Genomic DNA, 27,929 nt, shown 5'->3' with positions numbered 1-27,929 from the left:
GACTGTACTTCCAAGAAAGTGATGGTTCCCCCCCTTCCATATATCATCGCATCACGGAGGTGATCATAAGATATGGGCAAGGCGTTGAGTAGAAGTATGGCCTTATCTTCATCGCTTATGGTAACATCGATGTTTTCAAGATCATCGATAGCCTTGTTGAAATCCTCCAGTTGCTCCGTTACACTCCTATCTTCCAAGAATTTATATGAGTATAGCCTTTGTTTCATACATAGGCGATTCGTGAGGGATTTGGTGAGATACAGGCTCTCTAATTTCTTGAGGATTCCGGCCGCTGTCTTTTCCTTCGCGACCTCCCTTAGAACCTTGTCGGCCAAACACAGAATCACAACATTGTGCGCCTTTGCCATAACCTCAGCTCGTTTTTGAGTTGCCTTCTCATTAAGATCCGTCGGAGCTTTCTCATCCTCCTCATCAAGCGCCGCCGATAGCCCTTGTTGAATGAGCATCGCGCGCATCTTCATCTGCCATAGACCGAAGTCATTTTTCCCGGTGAACCTCTCAGCTTCGAATCTTGAAGCCATATCCGCCAGCAAGTTCGATTCCAGAACGCAACAAAATCCGATTGCCCGTGCTTCCCACAGACGGCGCCAATTGTTAGAATTTAGATCGAATTGCGAGAAAATCAAGAAGAATGGAGAAACTCTCGAGAGAATTTTTATTGAACAAGATGAGAATTTACAACTGAAGAATATCTCTCTGTTTTAGAACCGAGCCCTAATTAGAAAAGAAAAGGGGCAAAACAGATTCATCAACTAATAGTTGATCCAACGGCTACAATGCAATCCATCAACTAAAACAAATCAAGGGTCAGGATTTAAACATGTATTTAAAAGCTTTTCCCTCTGTTTTCCAAGAGTTGAGTTATTCGAGCATTCTCCACACCATGAAAGTACACAATCGAACAATTCACCCCACATGTAATTGATGAAAGGACAAAAAATATTTTTATTTGGAATTTTAATCAACCGTTTAAACCAAATTTGAATAGTAAAATCTCCCACTCACTCCACTTAATCACATATATAATCATAAGAATGTGTGTGAACCTGATGGGGGTCAAATAGGAGCAGGCAAAATGCATCAACTGCTCCAATGAAAGGATCCAAAGAGGGAGACTGGTATGATGAGCATAAAGATCAAGAGGAAAAGATGATCAAGAATAAGCAGAAGAGGAAGAGACCGAGAAAGAAAAACATTATGGAATTAATGACCGAGAAAGACCGACATAGACTTGCTAACACATCTTATGATCAATGTGTGAAAGAAAATGGATGTTCTGAGCAAAAAGATCAAGAGAAAGAGAAAAAAAGATCAAGTACAAGAAAACGAAGGTGAGACAAAGACAGAGAAAGAGAACACAAGTCATTGCCGAGAAAGAGCAACATGGACTTGCTACAACAACTTACGATGAACATACGAAGGTAGAAATCAATGAGGGCACAAGACAGGGGAATGATTCAACATTACCATCGAATGTGAAAGAAAATGAAGGCTGTGAGCAGAGAGATCAGACATGCATCACTAAAACTTTCGAGTCAATTACTGATCTTGGCTTCGTAGGTGCCAATGCAGATCTCATCTTTGCAGGTGATGATCAAAAGAAAAAAAGGATCAAGAACATGAAAACGAAGGTGCGACAGGGAGAGAACACAAAATTAAATGGGATCCATTGCCAAAGTCCAACATAGACTTCATATATAAAGGTAGACATCAATGAGGGTATGAGAGCAGGGATTGATTCAACATTTCCCTCGAGCATGAAAGAAAATGAAAGCTATGAGCATAAAGATCAGACTAAACCTTTCAAGTCAATTACTGATCGACTGTCATTTCAAGTGATGGGGCTTCAAAAAGTTAGTAAAAAGAAGAAAGTGCTTCAAACCGGTTTTGCTCAACCTCTTCATGCAAAAGAGCTTGTTGACTTGAGCACTGAAGAAAAGGATTTAGGTTCAAGCAACATACTGCACTCTTGATCTAAGGGAAGATGCAAACCATGATTTCTCTCTTTGCTGCATTACCATTCCCTGCAAATCATGAGATCAATCACGGGTTATACTCAAGAACGAAGGACACGACCCCGACGGCTCAAATACCTCTACACCACACATAATTCACTTGAAACAAAATTGAGTAAACGAAGGAACGAACAATCACAAGTCGAACATCAAAAGTAGTCGAGATGAGGTTCAAGTTCATCGCAGCAGAATCTTGAAGGCACAGCTGCAAGCTCGACTCTACCCGTCCACTCCTCTCCTGGTTTCAGGGTGATGTTCTTCTCTATTGCTGGTGCATTCACACATAGCATCTACATATATTGTTCGTCGCCAAAATCTGCCATTGCTTTCGACTTCTTCTCCCACGGATTCCACACGACTACATGGAAAAACCATTTCTTTGTATTAGGCCACACACCAGAGGTTGTTGGCATTCAAGGAAAAAAGATAACGGTGATACATACCCATATCAGGCAGCCCCTCCTTTTTTATTGTTGGGAATTCTTGTATTCATCTAATGAGCGCAACGAAAATTGCATACAAGAATAACAGATCTAGATTCATAATCATATGCAAGTAGAGCATGTAAAACACAACGGAATTAAATCTTACTTGTGTTGTTTTCTTCTACGATTGAATCCTGCAAGTTGAATCCACTACTATCGAGGTCCACGTGCAATCCAATCCGATGCAGGAACTATCCCGGTACAATTGTTGAAGAATGCTATGAATTCTCTCTACAAAGCTTTACGTATTTTCTCTCTAATAATACGCTATTTCTCATGCCCCACAACGGAGAATAAATAACCATTATATAGATGAAGAGTCACTAGGGTTCCATGATTGTTGGACTTATGGACTATTATAATTACTAGTATCCATCCACGTGCAATGCACGACCCAAACATTTTTCATAACTGAATAATGAAAAGAAAGAATCAAAACATCAAATATACTACTTCCTCTATCTCACTCAAGATATATATACAAAATAATGAAAAAATAAGCAAATTCACAAATATTACGATACGCTAACATTGTTTTTGATAATAAACCTTAAATTAAATTAAAGAATATATATCAATTTCTGAAAGGTCAAATTATAAAAAAAAAAAAATAATTAGTATAAAACACCATTCACATAAATAATTAAATACTATTATTTATTACATTATTTACTGTAATAAATAATACTCTCTCTTTTCCACAATGAAGGTCACATTTTGGCATTTTATTCTGTCCCACAATAAGAATCACATTTGAGATAAAATTATACAGGCGACATTCTAACTATTACAATCGAAGAAAAAAACTAGTATAATAAATGCGTAGAATAGAAATCACAATGAAAATAATAAAATAAACCAAACTATGATTAGTCGAGTCGAGAAATCCTCTTTCTGCAAGACAAATTATATCGTGGCTAGTGCTCTCGAATTGACGTATTGTTTCAAAGATAAACTCTCTTAGCATATAGAAGTACCTCAAATCCGCTAGGCACGGACGAAATTGATTGAGCTCCAAAAACAATGGAATACAATGATTCTGAAATACACACTAAAATGTAGAGAGATTGAGAAATAACAGAATGCTTTTGTTGATGTGTAATACATCTACAACTCCATGCCTTTTATAGCCACAAAATAAGGACATGGAAGGTCATTGAAATTAACACACTACAAACCACAAAATTAAGACAACGAAGGTTACTCGAAGTGAAAAAAGACTCCCATGAATACCTTCCACTACTCACGCCATTATTCCCACAAGAGATTTCTTTTAATTATTTTCTTAATTTCTTTGCATGTTGTTACATGTAATTTGACGTGGGGAATTGATCTACATGATTGTGACGTAACATTAGTGATGGTTTCAAAACATTATCACACATTAAACCCAATAATCAGGAACTTTTCAATTACTACTACAAAAATTTCCAATCATGCGTTTTAGTCATGTGTGCATTTAATGTTATTAAACTAATCAAAATTAATATTTTGACTGAATGCTCTAAACGCATGAAAATTAATCCTGCTATATAATAACCCTATAAATGTTTAACCGCTTGAAAAAATTAATTACTCCACAGTGGATTACATTTATACATATGAAACTGCCGTATAGGATTTCAAATTTAAATTAATTGTAACGGCACCCAAAACTTATATATATATTCAATACGAAGCCTAAAACTCGGCTTTTATATATGTATAGATAGATAGCCCAACAATAATTACTTAATCCATATTAATCTAATTCTAGCTCATTTCCTTTCACTGATAACATATGTTCAATTTACCACAATTCAAACTACCTTGAAAACATGCATCCTATTAAATCCCTAATCTCAATAGTTAAACTGCAATTTCAACAGAAAATATGATTTTAAAGCTCAAAACACACACGCGCAGATCAAAAAAGGAATTTTTACCGGGTTTTTCTAAAGCAAAACCTGTTCTGCACATAGCATTTCAATTATAGATTTATTGGAGTGACCTCAAGTTTAAGTGGATTAGAAGTAGTTCCATCTATGACATCCACCATTCCACTAATCCAGAACTGCTCCCATGATTCCGTGAAGTATCAACATATTACTGATAAAAAAAAATCATTAATATTACAAAAATTTCATAATGACAATCATGTGAATATTCCCAAAACTCCCCTTTTATATATTGTATAGATGTTTTGAAAATTAAAAAAACATAGAATATAGTGAGCCGTATTTATATTTAATAAACACAAGAGATATATATCCAAAACAAAAAATTATCTCTACTAATAAATTTATTAAATAGTACTCCCTCCGTCCCAATGAAGATGACCCCTTCTTGAGACGGCACGAGATTTTATGCATATTAATTTCAAAGTGTTTAAAAAGGGAGAGAGAAAGTTGTTGAGTGTTTAAAAGTATGAGAGATGAATAAAGTAAGAGAGATTAAAGGTTTTTGATGTTTAAAAGTAGGAGAGATGCAAAAAAGTAAGTGAAAGAAAAAGTTGTTGGGTGTTTAAAAGTAGGAGAGATGAATAAAGTAAGAGAGGGAAATGATTATTGAGTATTTTAAATATTTCCTAAATAATAAAGGGGTCATCTTAATTGGGACGGACGAAAAAGGAAAGTGGGTCATCTTCGGGGGACGGAGGGAGCAGTAAATTAACACATGTAATTTAGTAAACGTTAATCATGCACCTAACACATACATCAATAATTGCTCCATTTTTCTTTCATTCAACATTAAATTGTAATCAACGTGTGTTTCTGATCGATCTTTTTTTAGTACAAATCGAAATTGTTTTTATTAATATGTTCAACTTTTAGAATCGAAACTTAATTGATCATATGAGTTTTTATTAGTATAGTAATATACATTTGTGAGTTTAGATTTTAGAACTTGATATATAGGTATTATTTCTCATTTTATACATGTGAATTCAGTTTCTAAATAATGCAAATAGAAAATTAATTGGATTAAATAATCCAACACAGTTATTAACGATGTTTTGAAAGAACTCTATTATTCTAATGCACTTAAGTTCAGCTTGGACTATAAATTGTAGGTTTAAGTTAGTTCAGTCATATACTTAATGCTTCTTCTTTAAGCAGTAAATTATCGGAGAGGATCTCCTGCTCCACTCCTCATCCACTTCTCACAATCAAATAAAATAATCCATCTACACTTATTAAAATTGCTCATAGTTATAATATTATTTTATTTGATTGTGAGAGGTGGATGAGGAGTGGAGCATGAGATCCTTTCCGGTAAATTATACTTAATGCTTCTCTTTTAAGCAGTAAATTATAGTTCAGTCAAATACTTAATGCTTCTATTCTAAACCCTAAATTATAGTATTACGTTAGTTCAAGTATATATGAGGCTAAATACTAGTAAAAGACAATTCTTCAGATTGGAGGTTTAAGTTAGCTCAAATATGTGTTTGTGAATTGTTACTAAAAACACAATAAAACTCTAATTGCTTAGAGTCCATTTTCAAATATGGAATAAATTGATAGACACGAATGTAAATCAATAGTGAAAGATTTTATCATATATTTGATACTTTTACCATGTATATATTCTCAAGAAAATATTTAAGATTATAATCAAGCTCCTCCTGACTTTGATCAAGAAACAACCTTTACCTGGTTTCATTCACATATGTTTGATAGAGCACCGTCTGAGACAAGACATTGTACTACTGACTTGTTACTTTACATATTTAACCTCAATCTAATTTGCTTCTACCTTATTTGCTCTCATATTGACCTAAAATATAAATTGGGTTTTCTCCTCATTTGCATTGCCGCTTTTTTTTACTCTAGTTCCCGCTCAAGCCTGCTTCTTGGAAGATCTTGCTGAACGTGGTTGAGGTCGGAGAGACGGTAAGTTTCACGAAATCCCAGTTGACACTTCCAACATGCCATATGTATGAAAGCAACACGTAATGCGCAATTGATGTAGGCGAATAATATCAACGATTATCACAGCGAAGCTCCCAGTCCATCGGCATGCTCCATCACTATGGCTATATCAGAATCTACTATTCAAATTCTTTCTGCATTGATAGAATTGAATCTAAGTGAGTAATCACAAGCATTTTCCACCAAGAAAAATCTACGTCAATTAAACCATAAACCAACCCAACACGAAATTTAAAAACAAAACAAATAAACTGCAATTGCATAAACCACACCTCACTCTTCTTCAATTAACCCAACACATGCTGATGCAGGGATGAAATCTAGTTCAATTAAACCAACCAAATACCAATAAATTGGCAAACTAGTTCAATTCAACCAACCGAAAAACTCAAAAATCTAAAACTAAATCAATTAAACCAATCTGGATACAATTTGCATCATTTAGCAAATAATTCAAATTAAAATCGTGCATAGTGGTTTTAACTGATTCAATTAAATCAAACATATCCCAAAAGATTATAATCCTATCTTCGTGAAATCACCAAATAAACACTCTGCTGCGATGATGAACAGATTTGAAAAAATTAAAAAAATAAACCACATATTAATTTAGGGAAACATTCATCAACACAAATCAAATGACTGTAATAGACACATGGCATAGGGGAAGATATGGTTAACTCATCGTATGTGTCAAAGGATTCTAGCAAGCATAATCGAAGAGTTGCTAAGCGGGGGAAGATAATTCAAACTTGAAAATTTCACGAATTGAGTGAAATCTGCAATTAGTTCAGCCCTAAAAACAACATCCGCGAGATTGTTGAATGAGGATAGAAAAAAATTGAACGAGATATTAACTTGTTTTCATTCACTGCGCACAAGCTGTGTGTTTGAGCAAGAAAGAGAAATTATGGTAGGGCAAATCAGCTTGGGAAGAATGAAATTGAGGGCAATAAAGTCAATTATTCATATAATCTTGACACGATAATTGATGCAGATTTAAATACCTGGCCTGAATGCTGATAATATAATCGGGATATTCATGATAAAAGTGTCGGGCTTTTTTGGGAAGCATGTATTTACACGGGCCGCGAGAAACACATTTTTTGTATCAGACATTTGTGTTTGACCAGAGACTAGTGTGAATCCGTAGTAAAAGGTAGTATCAAACGACCCTAAGTACACTACTAGTGAAAAACGGTGGTGTGGACTTTTTTTTGGAAAACAAAATGAGTTTTACATCTAAAAATTAGCAAAAAACCACTTGAAAGTCGTAATCAAGATTAAACTTATTTGCAAGTTTTGCAAGTTACTAGTAGGAATTTTGTTCTATTAAAATGGCAGTTACTAGTATTATGAAATGAATACCAAATTCCAAAATACAAATGAGTTTCCAACTGCATAACTTTAGTAAATCAAAGACTTATCAAAAGAAAATTTGAATTTTCACTCTTCTTCATCAATGACTTGGGTTCCCAATCCCTTCAACCCACCTTCTGGAATTTCTGCAACAGTGACCAATGAGTAGAGCTCTTCCTTGGCATCTTCGTCGTCATTTCTCTTGCGTGCAATGCGAACACGGATCCTTCTTGGCACACTCCGGATTCCACGGCTCCATATGTGCTTGTTCAACTTGACATCAACCCTTACATCATTTGTTCCCATTGCCTTCTGGGCAAACTTCCGGATCTCCTTGATGGCATTCGGTGCCTTCTTCTTGAAGGTACTGAGTACAATTCAATAAGACAGTCATTAGTACAATCCATCAGACCAACTAAATTCAAAACAAGCGAACAACATATAGCAGTTTAACTATAGCATTGTATTCTCATATTTTCAGTATGTAAATATATGATCAATTATAACATCACAGCTAATGCTAAAGTAAATATAACACACTGAACAATAAGTGAAGTTCAATCCAATTTTGCAAAGATAGAACAGCATGCGATATAGCAAGGACCGTTTTTTGATAGAACAAGCCTAAATTCACTATAGTGTTGTACTAATAAATACTCTCACCTGCATATAACTCTAAATATAGAGTAACAAAAACTAATAAAAACAACTATACAGTACAGATGCAGGGCTAGTATTTAGTTGAAAAAGTATTTAGTGATCAGTTTTCATTTAAAAAAACAATTACTAAAATAAATAAATTACTGATGATTCTCTTAATCCATGTGCTTCTCCTGCTTCTATACTTTGACTTACTGACTTTGAACCAACATCGATTATAACATCATAGCTATGCTAAAATCAATATAACACATTGAACAACAAGACTAAATTTCAATCCAGTTTTACAAAGATGGAACAGCATGCTATGTAGCAAGGACTGTTTTTTCATAGAATAAGATATATTCACTATAGTGTTAAATACTACTATCACATGCATATAACTCTAAATATAGTTCAACAAAAACTAATAAAAACAATTATGCAGTACAAGCAGATGCAGGGCTAGTATTTAGTTGAACAAGTATATTCACCAGGTAGCAAAAAAGTAAATCTACCATAACTAATGATCAGTTTTCATTAGAAAGACAATTACTTAAAATAAAATGAATTATAATTCACTCTAATATTCTCTTAATTCATGTGATTCTGCTGCACTTCTATACTTTGAATTACTGATTTTGAACCACCATCCAGATTAGAAAAGGCATACGAAACTCAAGCAGAAATTAATCTCTATCGAAACAGCAACATTTCATCTATCATTTTCAGACATATTTGATCGCAAATAAATACTATTGAGAATCTGATAAAATAGCAGCAATTAAGCGACAAACATCTAGAGATTGAAAAGATCATTGAAAAATGTAGCAAATAGCCCAGATACGGAGAGCATAGTGCGTATCTCATAGAGGGAAGCGTTTTATACCATCCGTGGAGACGTTTGTGCAAATTGATGGTGTATTCTCTGGAGACAACCTCCTCTTTCCTTGGCTTGTTCACCTTCTCCACCATTGTTGCAGCTTCAAGGTTAATCGCCTCTTTCTTTTTGTCTGCAAAGAAAACAAAACCCTAGCGAGATTTATCATTTATATACTCCATTTTATTGCGTATGGGCTTGATGGGCTTTGTGGGCTTTTTATTCGACCAGGGATAATAAATCTGTATTTGCTAACTAATGCTTGATTATTCAATGATTTCACTCTACTGTTCAAGTTTTAATTCCCATAAATAAAATATTTATATTTTTCGCTGTTTTTATTTTCAAGCCTTTAAATTATGTGAGTAACGTTAATTTTTTTTTAAGTTTGAAGTATGTGATTTGTTTTTTAAGTATGAAAGTTTAAAATTACATTCATCTCATAAAAATATAGTAATTATTTTAAACTTGACAATTTTAATGCATGATCAGTGAAGTAGAAAAAGAAGAAAAAATTATTAAAATGTTGTTAGTGTATAAAAAAATTCATATTATTAGAATGAAAAAGATTTACTATAAATATAAAATTGCCAATTATAAGGAATGAACTAATAATTTATATTTTTAAAGGAAGAGTTAGTATTTTTATAATAAATCTAGTTATTGTTAAAGACAAAATCCTCAGAAATTCTGCGATAAAGAGGGGATGAATTGAAGTTGAAAATAAAAAATCTGCAAAGAAAAAAAAGAAACAAAAATGGCCGCACAACTTTCTAGAGAAGAAGACTCCGAAATAAGTAATAGTAATATTATTATAATATGAAAAATTACTTTTTAAGAATGAATAAATATTTTGAATTTAAGTTAATTTTAAAATTGAATTCTAATCAATGTAAGCATATTAAACGTTTTTTAGCTAAAATTTAAGCAAATAAATCGCATTAATTAACGATTATAAAATAAAAAGCAGAAGATATAAATTTTAAGCAAATAAATCGCATTAATTAACGAATATAAAATAAAAAGTACAAGATATAAATTTTAAGCAGATGACATTCATTATCATTTACCCACTAACCTATTAACTTCATGGACGTTTAATAACTATGATTTAGATTTAATATGTCATATACAATTCAAACATTTAAGAGGACAATGATTTCCGAAAAAAATCGTAAAATAAATTAATGTTATTTGGTTTTATTATTTGATGGTTGATATATTTTTTTATGCCATCTTGCAGGACATTATTCGTCTTCCAAGGTTGTTCGGGTTCCTTCAACGTCCCATGGCACGGCTGATTTCAACGTTGAGAGCTCCCAAGAGCAAGGAAGGGTATGCTCTCATTGGAGGTGGTTCGCCTCTGCGTAGAATTACTGATGAGCAGGTATTGCGGTTTCATAAGAATTTTTGGTTTCTCCCTTTGCATTTCCATGATTCAATCGTGGCATGGTTAATTCAGGTTCACAGCGATGTTTCCTTCATTTTTGCTGGCTAATGTGATCATCTGCAAGGTCTACAATATCTTCACACAATGTGCAATAGAAAAATAAAAAAAAAATCGGTTAGCCCGTCCTCTGTTCGGCTAACCATACACGGTAAATAACATATAGCAATTTATATTATAAAAGTTTCTATTTTTCTTTGTAGTACTATAGTAGTGTATCATATTTCGATATCATTTATACAACAGTGCTAGAATAAACATATATACACACATTTATACTATAGTAGTGTATCATATTTCGATATCATTTATTATTGTGGAAGTAATAAAAGGTAAATTCAATAAGTACTAAATAATAGGTTTGAGACATGGTGGGAAAGATAGTAATGGGCCTTGGAATCGATATTTTGAATATTTGGCAGCTACACGGGAAGTAAGCGATGCGGGGTATACTATTAGGGTATGCAACCAGTTAGTTTTTTTTTTTCCGGCTAAATGCATGCATATTGATATCGATTGTATATTCCATGCTATTTTGATGTATTTTTGTTGATGATTTTGATCGATTTGGCTATCTTCTAATATATATTTATACATTATTTTTATTGACATGTGTTTGTGATTGATCTTTTGTAGTATAGATCTAAAAGTGATTTAAATGATATGTGATTTGTGTGCAATTTTTAGTTTATAAACTTATTTGGTTATATGACTTTTTATTGGTACAATAAATTGCTATTGTATAAATTTGTGATTTTAGAACTTGAAATAATAATATTGTTTCTCATTCGGTATGTGCTATTTTTTTTTCCTTTGTTTGATTTTATATTTTTTAATAATTATTTTTTATTTTATGTATTTATGATTTCAGATTTCATACAATGATATTTTTATGAATTTATAAAATCATTTTATTGTATAAAATAAGTTTAAATTAAAGAAAATGGGCCGTGCATCGCACGTGGGTGATACTAGTGAATTATAAAACGTGAGAACTGCATTTTATGTTACTAAAGTTTGCCATAATTTCTTTTCTGGCTCATATTATTTTAAAATATCACCACACGTCTTTAAACTTTGATGTAATAGTGCTGAAATAATGTTTGCTAAACGAGTATGGTGCTAAGAGCATCTCCAATGGTACTTCGGCCAGAAATCGGCCAGCAGTTTCTCCCCATGCCATGTCAGCAGCACTAAAAATCCACCTGCCACATCAGATTTAGGCCAGCCATAGGCCAGCCGCAATAAAAATAATTCAAAACATACTACATTTACGGAATTAAAATTACGATTAAATTACGGAATTAAATTTACGAGACATATAAGGGAAAATTCATTAATTGCATTTAAAAAAGGTACATAGGTAAAAAAAATTACATTTAAAAAGTGACATAATAAAGAAAAAAAATTATCGCCGTGCAATCCTCCGTGCCCACAACTCTTCAATTATATCCTTTTGGAGTTGAAATATGAGCATCCACTTGGCGCATGTCGGCAAATTCCTTGAGGCGGCCGGCTTCATCGAGAGGTACCCCACGTCGTACGCCAAGGGTGGCCGTTCCGTGGCTTGGACCGGCTTCATCGTCATTGGCCCAACTAGTCAGTTGTACGCCTTCGTCTTCGACGATCATGTTGTGCAGGATAATGCAGGCGTACATTATCTGGGAAACGCATCCGACATCCCACAAACGCGTTGGACCCTTAATTGCCGCCCATCGAGACTGGAGCACACCAAATGCGCGCTCCACGTCCTTGCGCGCCGACTCCTGTCGTTCCGCAAAGTAGGCCTTCCTTTCATCACTTGTTTGCCTGATCGTCTTCATAAAGACCGGCCATCGAGGGTATATCCCATCCGCCAAGTAGTAGCCCATATCATGCCGGTTGTCGTTGGCCACAAATGAGACGGCTGGACCGACGCCCTGGCACTTCTCGTTGAAGAGGGGAGACGAGTTCAGGACGTTGAGGTCGTTGTTCGACCCGGCTACCCCAAAATACGCATGCCAGATCCACAGCCGGTAATCAGCTACGGCCTCGAGGATTATCGTGGGATTCTTTGACTTGTAGCCGGTCGTGTAGGCCCCCTTCCAGCCAGTCGGACAGTTCTTCCACTCCCAATGCATACAATCTATGTTGCCTAACATCCCGGGGAACCCATGCTTCTCCCCGTGCATCTGCATCAAATTCTGACAATCTTCGGGAGTAGGGCTTCGAAGGTACTGCTCACCGAAAACGTTTATCACGCCCCCACAGAAATCCTCCAGACATTCCAAGGTCGTCGACTCACCGATGTGGAGGTACTCATCCCACATGTCTGCCGTGCCTCCGTAGGCCAACTGCCTGATTGCCGCCGTGTACTTTTGAATAGGGGTGTGGCCGGGTCTGCCAGCCGCATCGTGCCTAAAGCGGATACACAGATATCGACGCTCTAATGCGCCAATGATGCGCATAAACAACTCCCTGCGCATTCTAAAACGCCGCCGGAACATGTTGGCGGGAAACCGCGGGTTCTCTGAAAAGTAGTCGTCGTCCAGCCGCTGATGTGCAGCGGCGTGATCCCGATCAATCACTGCTCGGCGGTGGATAACCCGTGGAGGGCGAGGTATCGCCTGCTGTTCCACCATACGCATGTACCGCTCCATCTCGCGGTTCATGTAGGCATTCATAACCTCGTTCATCCTCCGTTCGTACTCCTCAGCATCCCCACCACTACCACCTCTACCATCCACGTTACTCATCGCTCGATGATGCTCTTGTACAGAAAGTTAGAGAGAGAGAAAACTCGTTAAAACAAGTGGTGCAAATGAAAATGAAACGAAAATCGCGTTTATATAGGTTTTTTTTTTTTAAAAAAAAAACAAAAATCACCGCTGGCCGATCGGGCCGCCACAATGGTGGCTAGCCGATCGGCCAGCGCATCGGCCAGCGCCGAGCGATCGGCCAGCCCACGCTGGTCCGCTCGCCGATTTCGCGCTGGCCGCCTCCAATGGTTCGGCTAGCCGATCGGCCAGCGCGAAAAATCGGCTAACCTGTCTCTAGCCGACCATTGGAGATACTCTAACAAATGATACTAAGAGTATATTATTTCTCATATAGTAGTAGTAGACTAGTAGTAGTATAATACTATCCTCATTTGTCTCTTAAAAATAAACTTATTTTATTATTTTGGGACGTCCCTTAAATTTAGACCAATTTTAGATAAGTGTAGTAACTTTTTTTCTAACTAACAATGTGGTCTCATTATCCATTAACAAAATCCAATCATTTTTGCCTTTTTTATTTCTCTTACTTTAACAATAATTTATTAAAATTCGTGTTATTTCAAATTAGTCTATGTTTAAGGGCGTGTTCACCTTGCTTGTTTCACTATTCACAAGATATAGGCACGTCAAGATTTGAGCTACTGTTGAGCTGAGATAGAGTGAGCAAAGTCTGTGTTTAGTATTCAAGATTTCGGTGCTAGATTAGGACCCGAATTACTGTTCACACATCACTGTTGACAACGTAAAAGACTGTTTTATCCCTACTATTTTAACAAATTGCCCACTTTAACCTCACCCTCCTTCAACTCATCTCTAAACCAGCTATTGAAGATGAATCAATAATCACGATCAGGAATTGGTCCATGGAGCAGTGGGCAGTTTCCACATACTTCAACACCTGCCTTCACCATTATCTTCCTCCTCATCATCATTATTGACATCCCAACTCAATTCCTGCATTAGGGTATCTTCACCGGCGCCCTTCCCACTCGCCCGTCGGGGACGGGCGATCTGACGGGCGCCATAGTGGGCGGGAAGGGCGCCCACGCCCGTCCCATGTGCCTCTGCGATGGCCTCACCCCTCCCGTCGACGTCCTACCTGACCGGCGCCACTGTGGCGTGGGTAGGACGTCCCACCGACTTTTTTTTAAAAAAAAAAAAAAACTCTATAAATACGGCTCGTATCGAAATTTTAATTCCGTAAATTTTAATTTTAATTGTGAATTTATTAATTTTATTGCGGGAAGTCCTAGAGCAGTGGCAAAGGCTAGTGATGTGGCAGTGGAATGGGAAGGGCTAATGCTGACGTGGCATGGGAAGGGCTAGTGGGAGGGACGCCACCGGAGACACCCTTGGGACTCAACCTCTGAAGGCGGCTGGTCGCCTCTGCTCTCATATTCATCTCACAATGAACTCCTCGCACTCTACGCTCCTTTCTTCTTCTCATTGTATCTCTTCTTCTTCTTCACCTCTCACACACACTAAATCCCCATTTCCATGTATAGATACAATATATACACGCACTTCATAATTTCAAGAAACATAGCTGTTGAATTTCAATTATCAATTATCAATAAAGAGGGAGAAAGTTTTGAAATTGGAAGGAATCGTGGCTTCCCTTTTTGTTGAATTGAAGAAGGGGGTTTGTGTTTTGGTGAAATTTTTCATATGTAATGCGTCTCTTCCGATTTCAACCCCACCCAGAAACACAATTTCCCCAAGCGAAAAAAAACAAGTAACCTCCTCCTCTGTAGCACCGTACGATCCACCGCCGCCGCGGGTGCTTCTCTGCACAGATGGGGGAAACGGAAATTGAAGGGAGCCCGCTGCCTCGCACTGGCCCTGACGTTCACCGGAATCGAAGATTAGAGCCGCTTTGTTTCCGTTGTAATAAGTGGGCAATCTCGCAGCCGCCTTCTCCGGTGTTTTGTTTCGAAGCGGCTGCCCCGTACTTTCAGAGAAATACGCCGCCGCGGTATCAGAAACTATCGGCTTTGTACCGGTATGCATCTTCCGTCATCGGATTTCCCGTCCCGCCGCTGCCGCCGTGAGAAACTACTGCCAAGATGTGGAGGAGTTTGAGGGACGAGGAGAGGAGTAGTTTGGAGGGTAAATCAGTAACTATGCTTCTATTTCTTGGTGCAAGCAAGTGGCCCAGAATTGAAAACCACCTATTTTGGAAGAATTGTTTTTGAGGTTTTCTAAAGAGAACAGTGCGGGCCTTGTTAATTTCTAGGGCCTTGCAAGAAATAATTGTTGTAAACTAAACAGCTGAAATGCTTAGAATTGAACTAATTTCTTGCTATAACCGACAAACTGAACATGCCCTAAAGGAGTTTATATATAGTAGAGCCCCCACCACTAATTTATTCTACATCCGCAGCTGGCTCGACTTCTTTGTTCTAATGGGGTGCAGCTTCGCAGCAGTGGCAGATCCAGGGGGCAGGAGGGGGCGACCGCCCCTCCCGGAGATCCGCTACCATTCTCGCCCCCTCCGATAGCTTCCGATATATTCTATTTCGTCCCTTTCGTTTTAGGATCCTGGATCCGCCACTACTTCAGTCACGAGGAACCTATCATACGCGCATCATTGGGTAAGCCAACCTAATTGGGGTTAACTGTGATGAACGGGAAGAATTTATTATTCTAATGCACTTAAAATTGAGCTTAGTCTTTTCTAGGCTTCTCTAATTAATAGTTAGAGGTTTAAGTTAGTTCAAATATGTGTTCATGAATTGTAATAATAAAGCTCTAATTTCTTAGTTGGTTAGCATATATTCCGTCCGTTCCATAGTAATGGATACGTTTCTTTTCGGTACGGAGATTAAGAAAAATTGTGTTAAGTGAGTTAAATAAAGATAGAATAAAGTGTAAAATGAAAAAGGTAGAAAGATAAAGAGGGAAAAAGTAAGAGAGAGTAAAGTAAGTGTGAAAAAATGTGTTGACTTTTACTGAAAATGGAAATGACTCTATTCCTATGGAACGTACTAAAATGACAAAATGACTCTATTACTATGAATCGAAAGGAGTACTGCTGCTCCCATCTGCATTGAATATGTCTACATAGTCGTGTAAAACTTATTTTTGTAGTTTTCCTTCTAATTTACATTAAAACGCTCAAATGTCGTAATGATGAGTGAGCACGTTTTCATTATTAATTAATACTCCCTCCGTCCGCGATTAGGAGTCCTGGTCACTTTTGCACACCTATTTTATAAAAATGATAAAAAATAGTTAAAGTGGAGAAATGGTAAAGTAAAAAAGAAAATAATGTTGAGAAGACTCTTGTCAACATTATTCTCTCTCTTACTTTACCATTTCTCCACTTTAACTATTTTTTATAATTTTTATAAAAAGGGTGCGCAAAATTGACTAGGACTCCTAATCGCGGACGGAGGGAGTACTATTATCTATTAATTCCAGAAAAACGATAACCATTCAATCTGTAAGAAATGAATATATCCAAATTCCAAAATCCAAATATGAGAACAAAATACATGAAAAAGACAGAAAATCCATTATCTAATTGCATAATATCCCTTGTTCTGAATTTACAACACAGTGTGCAAAACTGAAGTTAATAAAAACCAATGAAAAGAAAATTTCAATTTTCACTCTTCCTCTTCAATAACTTGGGTTCCCAATCCCTTCAATCCTCCCTCTGGAATTTCTGCAACAGTGACCAACGAGTAGAGCTCTTCCTTGGCATCTTCATCGTCATTTCTCTTGCGTGCAATGCGAACGCGGATCCTTCTTGGCACGCTCCGGATTCCACGGCTCCATATGTGCTTGTTCAACTTGACATCAACCCTTACATCATTTGTTCCCATTGCCTTCTGGGCAAACTTCTTGATTTCCTTGATAGCATTTGGTGCCTTCTTCTTGAAGGTACTGAGTACAATTCAACAAGTCAATCAACTTCATACTAAGCGAACAACAAAGCTAGCATAAATATAGCATTGTAGTCATAAATAAAGTACTCCTCATAGCTATGCTAGATACTTGCAACAAATTGAACAATAGGACTAAAGTTCAATTCAATTTTACAAAGATGGAACCGCATGGTGTATACATAGCACAAACTGTTTTTTCATGGCGCAATAAGTTAATAACTGGCATAGTTTCATGGCTCAGTAGGACTTAGTTCAGTTCTATTTTACAAAGATGGAACTACATGCTTTATATATAGAAAACACTGTTTTGTCATAGCGCAATAAGTTAATGACTGACATAGTTTAATGGCGCAATTCAATTTTACAAAGATGGAATTACATGCTATAAGCATATAACAAGCACTGTTCTTTTCAAAGCACAATAAGTTGATGACTGCATAGTTTCATAAAACAATCTATGTAAAATATACTAGTATGTGAAAATTAACTTTTATAGGCCAGCAATGCAGTACCAAGTATTTGTGTTTGTTCATGTTTATGTCTATGTTTGTAAGTAAACAAGAATACATACAACTGGACACTTTATGCTTCCACTAATCTAGTATTTCAATACAATAAATAATCTTCTCATTGGAAATTATAGCAGGTCCATAAGTAGTAAATATAGCTCAGCAAAAACTAATGAAAACAATTATACAGTCCAAGCAGATGCAGGGCTAGTATTCAGTTGCACGAGTATATTCCGCAGTCAGCCAAGAAGCATCCATTGAATCTTTGAAAGACAAATTACTTAAAACAATTGAATTGAATATTTACCAAGCAATAACCTGATCCTCATATTCTCTAAATTCATGTGCTTCTGCTGCACTATCATACTTTCAATTAATGGTTTTGAACCACAAAGAAACTCAATGCCATCCAGAATAGAAAAAACTTACTAAAATTTAATGTCTACAGAACTGAGCAATAATTAGACGCTAAACGCTGAGAAAATAAACCATTATAAACGAGAACCAACTGTTTACTGGATCGCAATTAAAGTATTAAAATTTTGATAAAATAGCAGCAATTAAGCAAGTAAACGCCTAGATACGGAGAGCCTAGTGGAGAAGTGCTTTATACCATCCGTGGAGACGTTTGTGCAGATTGATGGTGTACTCTCTGGAGATAACCTCTTCCTTCCTTGGTTTGTTCTCCACCATGGTTGCTGCTGCTCCAAGTTAATCGCTTCGTTCTGCAAAGGAAAATAGTAAACCCTAGCTATGAGTTTTTATTAAAGATTTTATTGTTATTATTGTGGGCCTATGGGTAATAAAGCCTACTTTGTTGGCTATTTTGTTCGGCTCCTCCCAAAGATAAGTACTCCATCTGTTAGCGAATAGGAGTCTCATTCATCTCCGGCACGGGTTTTAATAAATGTTGAAAAAAGTGGGTGAAAAAAAAATTAGTTGAATATGAGTCTCACTTATTTATATTGATTTTAAATGATAGAGTATGTGAGTAGAATGAGTTGGTGTAATGTGAGGTCTCTTTACCATTTATGGTAATTATGAACCGGGACTTCTATTAGCAGACGGACCAAAATGGAAAAATGTTACTCCTGGAGTAGTTCGTTTCATCATCTTATCTGGATAATAGAAATAGCTTGGGGATGTTGAATATGTGACTTTGTAATATGCTTATTGGTGCTGATTTTGTATAATCTGTGGAATAATTATAGTGTTTGATAATTAATTTATCCATTCATACTGAGGATAATGATTGCAATTTCTTTATTCTTGACAAAGCTGATAGATAATGAATCACAATCTCTTTGTCAAGCTTGACAAATAGGCAACTCCATTTTAGTTTTTATAGTTAAAAACCATGATGCCTTAGTGAGAGCAAGCAATGGTTTTAAAGATCTCTGTTTATACCACCAACTTCAGTAGTCCTAGAAGCAAATAGAGATCACAAAATGAATGTAGCTTCGTAAATAATCATACCAGCCGTACGAACTTACAAACAAATCTACACATTGGGACATCAAATATGAAGTCACTAGATTACACATCCATAGGCAACCAGTTTTCAATACCCAGTAAGCTAGTCGAGCTCTGGCCAAATGCCAAGCGAAAGCTTTCCAGAATCTGCGCATCTGGGAGAAGAAAATTGAAGATATGATAAAGATAAAACATGCTATTGGAAGATACTAATATGGTCAAGCTACGTACTTCCCTTACTCAACCAAGGCATATACTAATATACATAACATAGTTCTCCTAAAACTAGAAGCATGTTTTAAGATTTTTAAGATCCAAAATGAATTTGTTTTTCCAATTTGACAACCTAATATATATCTCACTCGATTTCGACAAGTAAAAAAGTTAGCATGACTAACAAGCCAGTTACATTGCCCGTAAAAGTAGTGTGGATAAGGCCATGGACACCCGACAGCGGTTGAGAAGAGGAATTGAGGAAAAGCAAAAACATGTGATACAAAAATGCATGGTATGCTTCCATAATGTAATTGGTGAAGAGTTGCACCTTAGTCCTTTTAGTTTTCTATTCATGTCAGGAAACATAAGTTGAGTGAAAAGTGCCTGTAACGTAATGCAACGAGCAAGAAGGTATTGTTAGAAGCAAACTAAGAATAAACAAAAAGAATAAGCGGAGTGCTAAACACCAATCCATAGTTAGTAGCTTTGGTTCTGAGTCGTATGACATGTTGACACTGCTGGAACTCTTACCTCATGCTGAAGTCGGATGGGTTTGTAACCCAACATTGCCCCTCTTATTATCATGATGGAGATGATGTTTCATTAAGTTTTTTTAAAAAAAAATTAGATGGGTAGGATCGATAAGATGACGTCTCTTTTAGTTTTTTTGAAGAGGATCAACCCGTTCATATGAAACCAGAACTGAAACTAGAACAAAAACGAAAGTGAAGAATGAAAGTGAAAAAATTGGATGATAGAAATGTACCGAAATACGAATGTACCTCCACAGACCAAGATGTCGTAGCAAAAATAATGATAACTCTTGCAAGTAGATTTATATCGACGAATCTTTGAAGAAACATAGCAATCTTGGGAGCAATGTGCTTTCCAGCTTTGAAGAGAGATTTCCTGATAATATCACACTTAGGAATCACACAAGGCAAAAGAGGGTTCTAATACCACCTAAAAATGAGCAATCGGGATCTTATCTACTTGTAATTTTACCAATTACAAGCATCAAATAAAAATATATAGAATTGCAAGACAATGTCATATTCAATGAGAATGAATGATATGGTTACAGGGCGTCCACTCCCAACTTCTTCATCTTCAATAGCAATGATCTCAACCATTTTTCGCAAAGTTGAATTTGTCATCCCGATACTATGTTGAATTTGTCATCCAACGTGAAGATTAATGTAAGTATGTAATGGCAATTTTTGGACTACTAGTTGGCTACCTCTTTTAAACACTGTTCTCTAAGGATTGTGAAAATGATTTGTCAATCAACAAGTTAACAAATTTACATGTTGTAGACTTGGTGGTAGACTGGTAGCCATCAAGATGCACGTGTCATTTAAAATTTTACTCTCTCCGTCCCGCTTAAGATGACACATTTTTCTTTTTAGTTTGTCCCAACTAAAATAACACATTTCCTATTTTGGAAACTTTCTATCTTCAATTAATACACCCAACAACTTTTTCTCACTCCTATTAAAATATTCATATTTTTTTTTCTCTATTTTAAGAGCATCTCCAGTGGCTTTAGGCTAGACACTCTCTCTCTCTGTCACGTCATCAGCACTAAAATTCTACCTGCCATATCATCATTTTACTCAAATAGGCTAGCCTAAGGCCAGCCACATGCTAGCCGCAATAAAAATAATTAAAAAACAATTACATTTACGCAATTAAATTTACGATAAATTACGGAATTAAATTTACGAGACATATACCGAAAAATGCTAAAAAAGACTGGGCTTCCACACACGAGCCCCCCCTCCCCCCCCCCCTCCTCTCTACTCCTCATCGCCGTCGCCGTCCTCGCCGCTGCCACCCGGGACCTCCACATTGGTGGCATCTGAGCCCGCGTCTGAGCCCCCCATCAGTGCCCTCGTGGCATCCAAATCCACCTGCATGTTCTCGAGCATTGAGTGAAGAAACCTCTTCTTTGTGGGGTCAGTTGCGGCCCTCCACTCTTGGAAGGCCTTGTATATCTGTTCCCGCATTTTTTGACGCGAGAATAAGGTGTACGCGCGTGGGGGGCTGCCGAGAGGACCTCCGGGGGCGATAGGGGGGGAGGATCCCCTCGCTGCCCGTTGCGCCCGCTTTTGGCCAACTGGGCGAGGGCGACGAGCAAAGGATGGAGGGGTCGGAAACTCCTTAGCATCCGGGGGGAGGTCGTGGGATCCGTCGTTGCTGCCGCTGTAATCGCCGGAATAGTTCAGCTTCTGCTTCTTCGGCCACCCAGCTTCGACCCCCGCCCGGAACTTCTCGGAGTCCTTCAGCACCAGATAGCATTCCCAAAAGGTGAACTCCTTATAAGTCCCCGGCACGGGGAACTGACTCTCCGCTATCCTCTGAGCGTCCTCCTCAGTCTGCCCACTAGTCATCATGCGGAGGGCGTGGTGTACAACCCCGAAAATCGGCCGACCGCGGCCCTGATGCGTTCCCACCCCTTCCGGCACTCCTCCCCGCTGAAGTCCTTTCCGTGCGGGCAGTACCTCCTGTAGGCTGCTCTAATCTTAGCCCACATGTTGACGATCCGCTGGTTGTTCGCAACCAGCGGATCGTCGCAAATCGACAACCACGCCTTGGCCATGGCGGCGTACTTATCCTCCGTCCACGTCCTCCGCGTGGGGGTGACGTCAACAGCCGGCTGCGACGACTCGCCGACCACCTTGCTCTTCCCCTTGGTCTTCTTCTTCTTCGACGCGGCCCGACCCGCTGGAACGGCACTGTCCGCCTCCCCGATATCGATCCCCAGCTCATGCAATGAGAAACGGTCATCCCCAGTGAACTGCGTCTCCACTGGGGTCCACGTGTGAGACGATAGACCATGCCCCCCCCCCTCCCCCCACGGTGACCCCTGCATCCCTCCCTGCCATACCGGCATCATCCCCATCATCTATTGCAGCATCTGCTGGGGCATACCTCCCCACCCCGGCGTTGCCTGCCCCCCGCCCGGCATCCCCCACTGCGCTCCGCCATCATCCCCATCAACTGTTGCCAAGGGATGTTAAACCTTTGGTCCATCTGCCCGCCCATCTGGGCCCATCCAGACCCCACGGGTACCGTGGGAGTCTGAGATCCCCTCGTCGCCGGACTGGACTCGTTGTTATTGTCCATCGCTCGATGTTGCTATTGTACAGAAATTTAGAGGGAGAGAAAACTCGTTAAAACAAGTGGTGCAAATGAAAATGAAACTAAAATCTCGTATATATAATTTTTCAAAAAATTTCAAAAAATAAAAAATAAAAAATAGCGCTGGCCGATCGGCACGCCACAATGGCGGCCAGCGCCCCCAAATCGGCGTGCGCTCGCCTATTCTCTCGCCGAAAACGCGCTGGCCGATTCCAATGGTTCAGCTAGCCGACCGGCTAGCGACGCAAATCGGCTAGCCAGTGGGCTAGCCGCTATTGGAGATGCTCTAACATTTATACCCACTTTTTCTCTCTCCAATTAAACACTTAACCAATAACTACTAAAATCTCGTGACGGCTAAAGAATATGTCATCTAGCCGGGACTTAGCCAGGACAGAGGGAGTACAAATTAAATCTACTCTATTTAGCATTTTGGGAATTAACTATTGAGAAAGTGTCTGGTTATTTTCAACAAATTAAATCTTATTGTAAAAACATTTGGTAGTGAATATTTCGAAAAATGTGACGTTTTTTGTATTATGCATTTTTATTTCATGAATAACGATAGGTGTACCGTATACATTACAATGGTGATAACTGATGAGTCTTCTATATCAATTTAATTTAGGAACATTATCATGCATTATTATTTTCGCCGCCATAGTTGGATCCTTGAATATGAGGAGGCTGCTCAATCATTATTCTTAATGGAGTCCCATGCATCGGTATCACTCCAATGTACTATCTTCGCCCCAATTAAATTGAGTCGTATTTCTTTTTAGAATATTTCAACTTAGTTTAGTCGTATTCATTTTTGGAATGTCTTAACTAATTTGAATCATTTCTTTCTTTTTTAAAAAAAAACAAAACATACAATCACTCTTATTTTATTCTATTACTATTTTACTTTATTTATTTTTCTTACTTTATTATTCTTTTTTATTTTTCAATATAATTTCTTAATTTTTGTATCCAAAAGTTTTGACTCAACCTAATTGTGACTGAGACAGTACCATTTTAAAGGGATGAGTGGAAGAGACAATGATAAGGGAAGAAAGAAAAATTGCGGCCCATTTTAGTTGGCGGGTTTCAAATATTAATAATATTTTATTTGTTTATTTAACATTTTAGCATTTAGTATTTAAATTTAACAAATTAGGATTTAAAATATTACTACTATATATTTAACATTGCTAGCTTTTGGGGTTTCACACGTCCTGTTTAAATCCTCTTTTATAGTTGTTGCTGTTCAAATATAATAAAATTGCACCGTTTAAACTTATTATTTTTTTTCTTTTTTTGTCCTTTTTTTAGTATCTTCGTTATTGTATATTTATTGAAAAACATATTAATAGTTAAATAAACAAATTTAGAAAAATAAAATATAATACTTCCTCCATCCTAAGAGTATGAACTTTCGGTTGAAGGCGGTTTTTAATGCACGGTTGATAAAGTAATAGAATGTCTAGATACTTTTAAGAAAATTATTTAGTATAGAATTCTCTAAACATAGATATAGTTTAGCGGCTTTATCCGTCTTTGGTTTCATTGCTTGTTGTTTTGTCTGGTTCAATAATACTGTACCACAGGTATCATACCCCCCAAAATAACGTTCTCTTTCAGGCCTTTCAACCAATCGATTCGACCCCGGAGAGCTGCTTTTGCTAAAACTCGAGCAGTTTCTTGAAAACTTGCTTCAGATATAAAACTTTGAGTATTGAGAGACGCTCTTGTTATGCCCAATAAGAGGGCTCGGTAACAAACCGCTTCTTCCAACGCGCGCCCCATCCGTTCCGCCCGTAACAATCCAATTAGTTCTCCCGGTGGAGAAAAATCTAAATATATAGAATACAAAACTATAGTAGAGAATTTTAGAATACATAAATACTCATACATATATGAGTCCTGTATCATTTTGCATAAATTGATAAGTTTGAAAACTAAAGTGTATCTCCTAAGGCCATGTTCGGTTGGCAAGATAAAATAGTATTATTGAGTATGAGATAAGTCCAGATTGAATATGAGATTAAGAAAGGTGTTTGGTTGGCTGACAATCTTTATATAATTAAAAATATAATTAATTCATAATATTCTTAAATACACATTTACCAATATACCCTTCATAGTTGCAAAGAATATTTTGGAGATTGAAAACGCAATATCTTAGTCTTACTGATCTTGAAGCAGGAGGCCAAGCACCGCCGCCTCCACCACCGTAAAATCCCCTATTTTAGGCGCGCTCTCTCCCTCTCTCAACAAATTTACAGCTATTTGGTTTTCCTTTGTGGGGATTATGAATTTATGACGGTGGCATCTTCCAATTTGGGAAGCACCACCACCCTGGCACCTCCTATCCCATCCCCAAATCCTTCACCATATACAACTCCATCATGTCTTCGTACTGTCTTATTTGATTGGAGAACCTCACTCAGCCCAATCACGTTTCCCCCCTCCCCGATTTGGTTGAAGATTAAACAACGACCTCAGCCATTCCATCACCTCAGTGTCTCCGCCGACGAAAATAGCGAATTTGCTGGTGTAGCACCGATGTTGCTGCCAAACCTCCGCGTCGATTTGTTTGTTGTGGGTAAGATCTGGATCTGCGTGTGGTTGATAGTGAAGGAGAGGATGGGGGCAAAAATGGAACCAAATATTAATCCTTCCCCGACTGATTTAGTCGCAGGGGTAAAGGCCCGATATATAATCGGGAGATTATCCATCCCAGATAATATCATGGATTAAATAGTCATTCCATTTTGCTAACCGAACACATGATTAATTTTATTCATAGATTCAGTTGCACCAACCGAACGCCCGGTAAGTGTTTTTCTATTTACTTGACCAATTGTAGTCTTAAATATTTCATCCAAACAACTTAACAACATTGATGATGTTGTAAAGCAAAAATCATGCATATTTTATTCATGAATTCACAGTTTCCTTGTTTTAATTTGGAAGAAAGCTGTTTCACAAATGATTACATCGTTTGTGACGACCTATTCACTAGTTTAATTATTGGATTTTATTTTTATTTTTTGTTTATAGTCGACAATTTTTTTATAATTAATTCATTTCAAAACGCAATGGTGAACTTCCAATTTTGATAATTATTTATTAGTGTTTAGTCAAGGTAATATGCATGTATTAAGAGTAACGAATGTTTTGTTATTCACTTTACTATTCTAATTTTAATTATTAATAAAAAATTTATATTTTTCTGTTTTTCGACTTTGTTACCCTTTCTTAACCTTAAAATTATGCAAGTTTTTTTTTTATTAAGTTTAAAGTATGTCATTTTTTATTTTCGTTTTAAATTATGTGACTTATTTTCAGAAAATTTATTATTATCTCCTTCTTTTAAAAATAAAAAAAATTTGCAAATTTTAATGCATAATTATGATAGATTTAGAAAGAAAAAAATTATTAAAGTACTGTATAGAGAATAATCTTATAGAAAAGTTCAAAATAAAAAAAAATTCTAAGTTTAAAGGATGGACCAAAATGAAATTAATTTGTACTACTATATTTTTAAATGATAAAAATATTTTTTTTTTGTAATAACATTCTTAATCGGAACTTTAACTATATCCATTTTGTTTTGTAATTATATCCATTTCGTTTTGTAATTATGCATTTTTGTTTTTGTTTGAATTATGTAACTTTATGGGGTAGTACATTGTTTTAATGAAATTACTAGTTTTTGATTTATTCATAATTCTCAATTGTAATATAAATAATAAAAAAATTAATGAACGTAAATAGTAAAAGTGGTTAAGGGTTTGGCATGCTGCATGCGGACATCGTCAGAGAGGGGGATGAGTTTAATTGAAGTTGAAACTTGAGAATCGAAAATCTGCAATGAAAGTGAAGGAATAAAAATGACCGCAGCACAACTTTCTTGAGAAGAAGACTCCCAAAATAAAAAATATTATTATTATTATTATTATTATTATTATTATTATTATTATTATTATTATACTGAATAAATAATTTGAAAGAAATGTTGTGTCTATTGAATTTTACTTATAAAGTTAATTTTAAAATTGAATCTATATAGTATTATCTAATTATATAAGCATATTAAACATTTTTAACTAAAATTAAGCAAGTAAATCACATTAATTAATGAGTAAAAATTAAAACTAAAAGGTGTAAATTTTGAGCAAATAAATCGCATTAATGCCCACAAAATAAAAATTAAGTGGCAAAAATTGGGATTAAAAATAAATCGCATTAATCGCATTAAAAATATCTTCACACATGTCACGCCACGACCAACCCTTTTGTCGTATATTCTTATAATTATATAAATATGATATTTTTAAGCAAATAACATACATGTAAAATTCGTAAAACATCAATATAAGATAAACTCAGAAATCAACATTTATTTGTTACATATTTCAAAATACTTTGAACTGTATTGAGACTCTCACCACTCTATATTGTTATACATCGGTTTACATGCAAAATGACGAGGAAGAGAAGGTTGCTATAATGCGTCAGCCGCCAACCTTGACAACACGTGGAGTTTTCTAAAACTCATATCAACCAAAACATAAGTGATATCAAGCATATATTTTAACTATAATATATATAGGGGTGTGTTATATTGCTAGCTCAATACTTAATTGCTAACTACAATTAAATAATAGCCATTAGATATTCAAATCAAGGGCCTAGATCATCAGCCCCGGAATCTCAATACGATCAACAAAAAACGTCAATAAGGGTATTAAGGTCAATTTACAACAAATTAGTTGTAAGAACATCTCCAACCATGCTCCAAAAATGAGTTTTGGTATAGAAATATACTTCAATCATGCACCAAACTCAAACTCATTTTTGGTGTTTTTTGTGAAACAACACCAGATATGGTGTTGCTACAAAAATTTTTTGTAAGACAAAAACTCAAAAATGGTGTAAATTTTTATTTTGGTGTAAATAGTTGGAGTAAAACTAATTTTTGGGGTGACGTATACCTAAAAATGGGTTTGAGTTTGTTATAAATGGTTGGAGATGGTCTAACTAACTTTTGAAAAATATCTCTTAACTTTAAAACGCATATACCTTTCTCGATTTAAATTATTTTTTCGCACAACATATACCAAATAAAAGATAATTTCATAAGAATTCTAACGAGATCTCACTTGCATATGTTCTGATGTCAAAATT

General features: G+C 36.5%; 2 protein-coding genes across 2 annotated transcripts; both read right to left on the bottom strand.

Moving 5' to 3' along the window:
* Positions 1–7,748: 7,748 nt before the first annotated feature.
* Positions 7,749–9,481, bottom strand: LOC125201222 (large ribosomal subunit protein eL31-like). Its single transcript, XM_048099247.2, has 2 exons — positions 9,323–9,481; positions 7,749–8,161 (listed from the first exon to the last, which is right to left on the bottom strand). The coding sequence occupies exons 1-2, from the start codon at positions 9,406–9,408 to the stop codon at positions 7,882–7,884; spliced, it is 366 nt and encodes a 121-aa protein (XP_047955204.1). The 5' UTR covers positions 9,409–9,481; the 3' UTR covers positions 7,749–7,881.
* A 7,536-nt stretch (positions 9,482–17,017) lies between these two features.
* Positions 17,018–18,692, bottom strand: LOC125201223 (large ribosomal subunit protein eL31-like). Its single transcript, XM_048099249.2, has 2 exons — positions 18,535–18,692; positions 17,018–17,410 (listed from the first exon to the last, which is right to left on the bottom strand). Exons 1-2 carry the CDS (start codon positions 18,612–18,614, stop codon positions 17,131–17,133), a joined length of 360 nt encoding a protein of 119 aa, XP_047955206.2. The 5' UTR covers positions 18,615–18,692; the 3' UTR covers positions 17,018–17,130.
* Between the last annotated feature and the right edge of the window lie 9,237 nt (positions 18,693–27,929).

Source organism: Salvia hispanica, chromosome 2, assembly GCF_029641045.1.
Source record: "Salvia hispanica isolate PSC_SH4W2 chromosome 2, Shi_PSC_v1, whole genome shotgun sequence".
In the NCBI taxonomy this organism is placed as follows: domain Eukaryota; kingdom Viridiplantae; phylum Streptophyta; class Magnoliopsida; order Lamiales; family Lamiaceae; genus Salvia; species Salvia hispanica.
Note: the sequence above shows the minus strand (reverse complement) of the source record. Positions and strands in the feature narration are given on the sequence as shown.

Bases quoted from the DNA above. Each gene is read 5' to 3' on its own strand.
- LOC125201222 (XM_048099247.2), bottom strand. From the start codon at position 9,408: ATGGTGGAGAAGGTGAACAAGCCAAGGAAAGAGGAGGTTGTCTCCAGA. The intron at 8,162-9,322 runs GTATAAAACGCT...AATTGTACTCAG, and splicing joins CACAAACGTCTCCACGGATG to TACCTTCAAGAAGAAGGCAC.
- LOC125201223 (XM_048099249.2), bottom strand. From the start codon at position 18,614: ATGGTGGAGAACAAACCAAGGAAGGAAGAGGTTATCTCCAGAGAGTAC. The intron at 17,411-18,534 runs GTATAAAGCACT...AATTGTACTCAG, and splicing joins CACAAACGTCTCCACGGATG to TACCTTCAAGAAGAAGGCAC.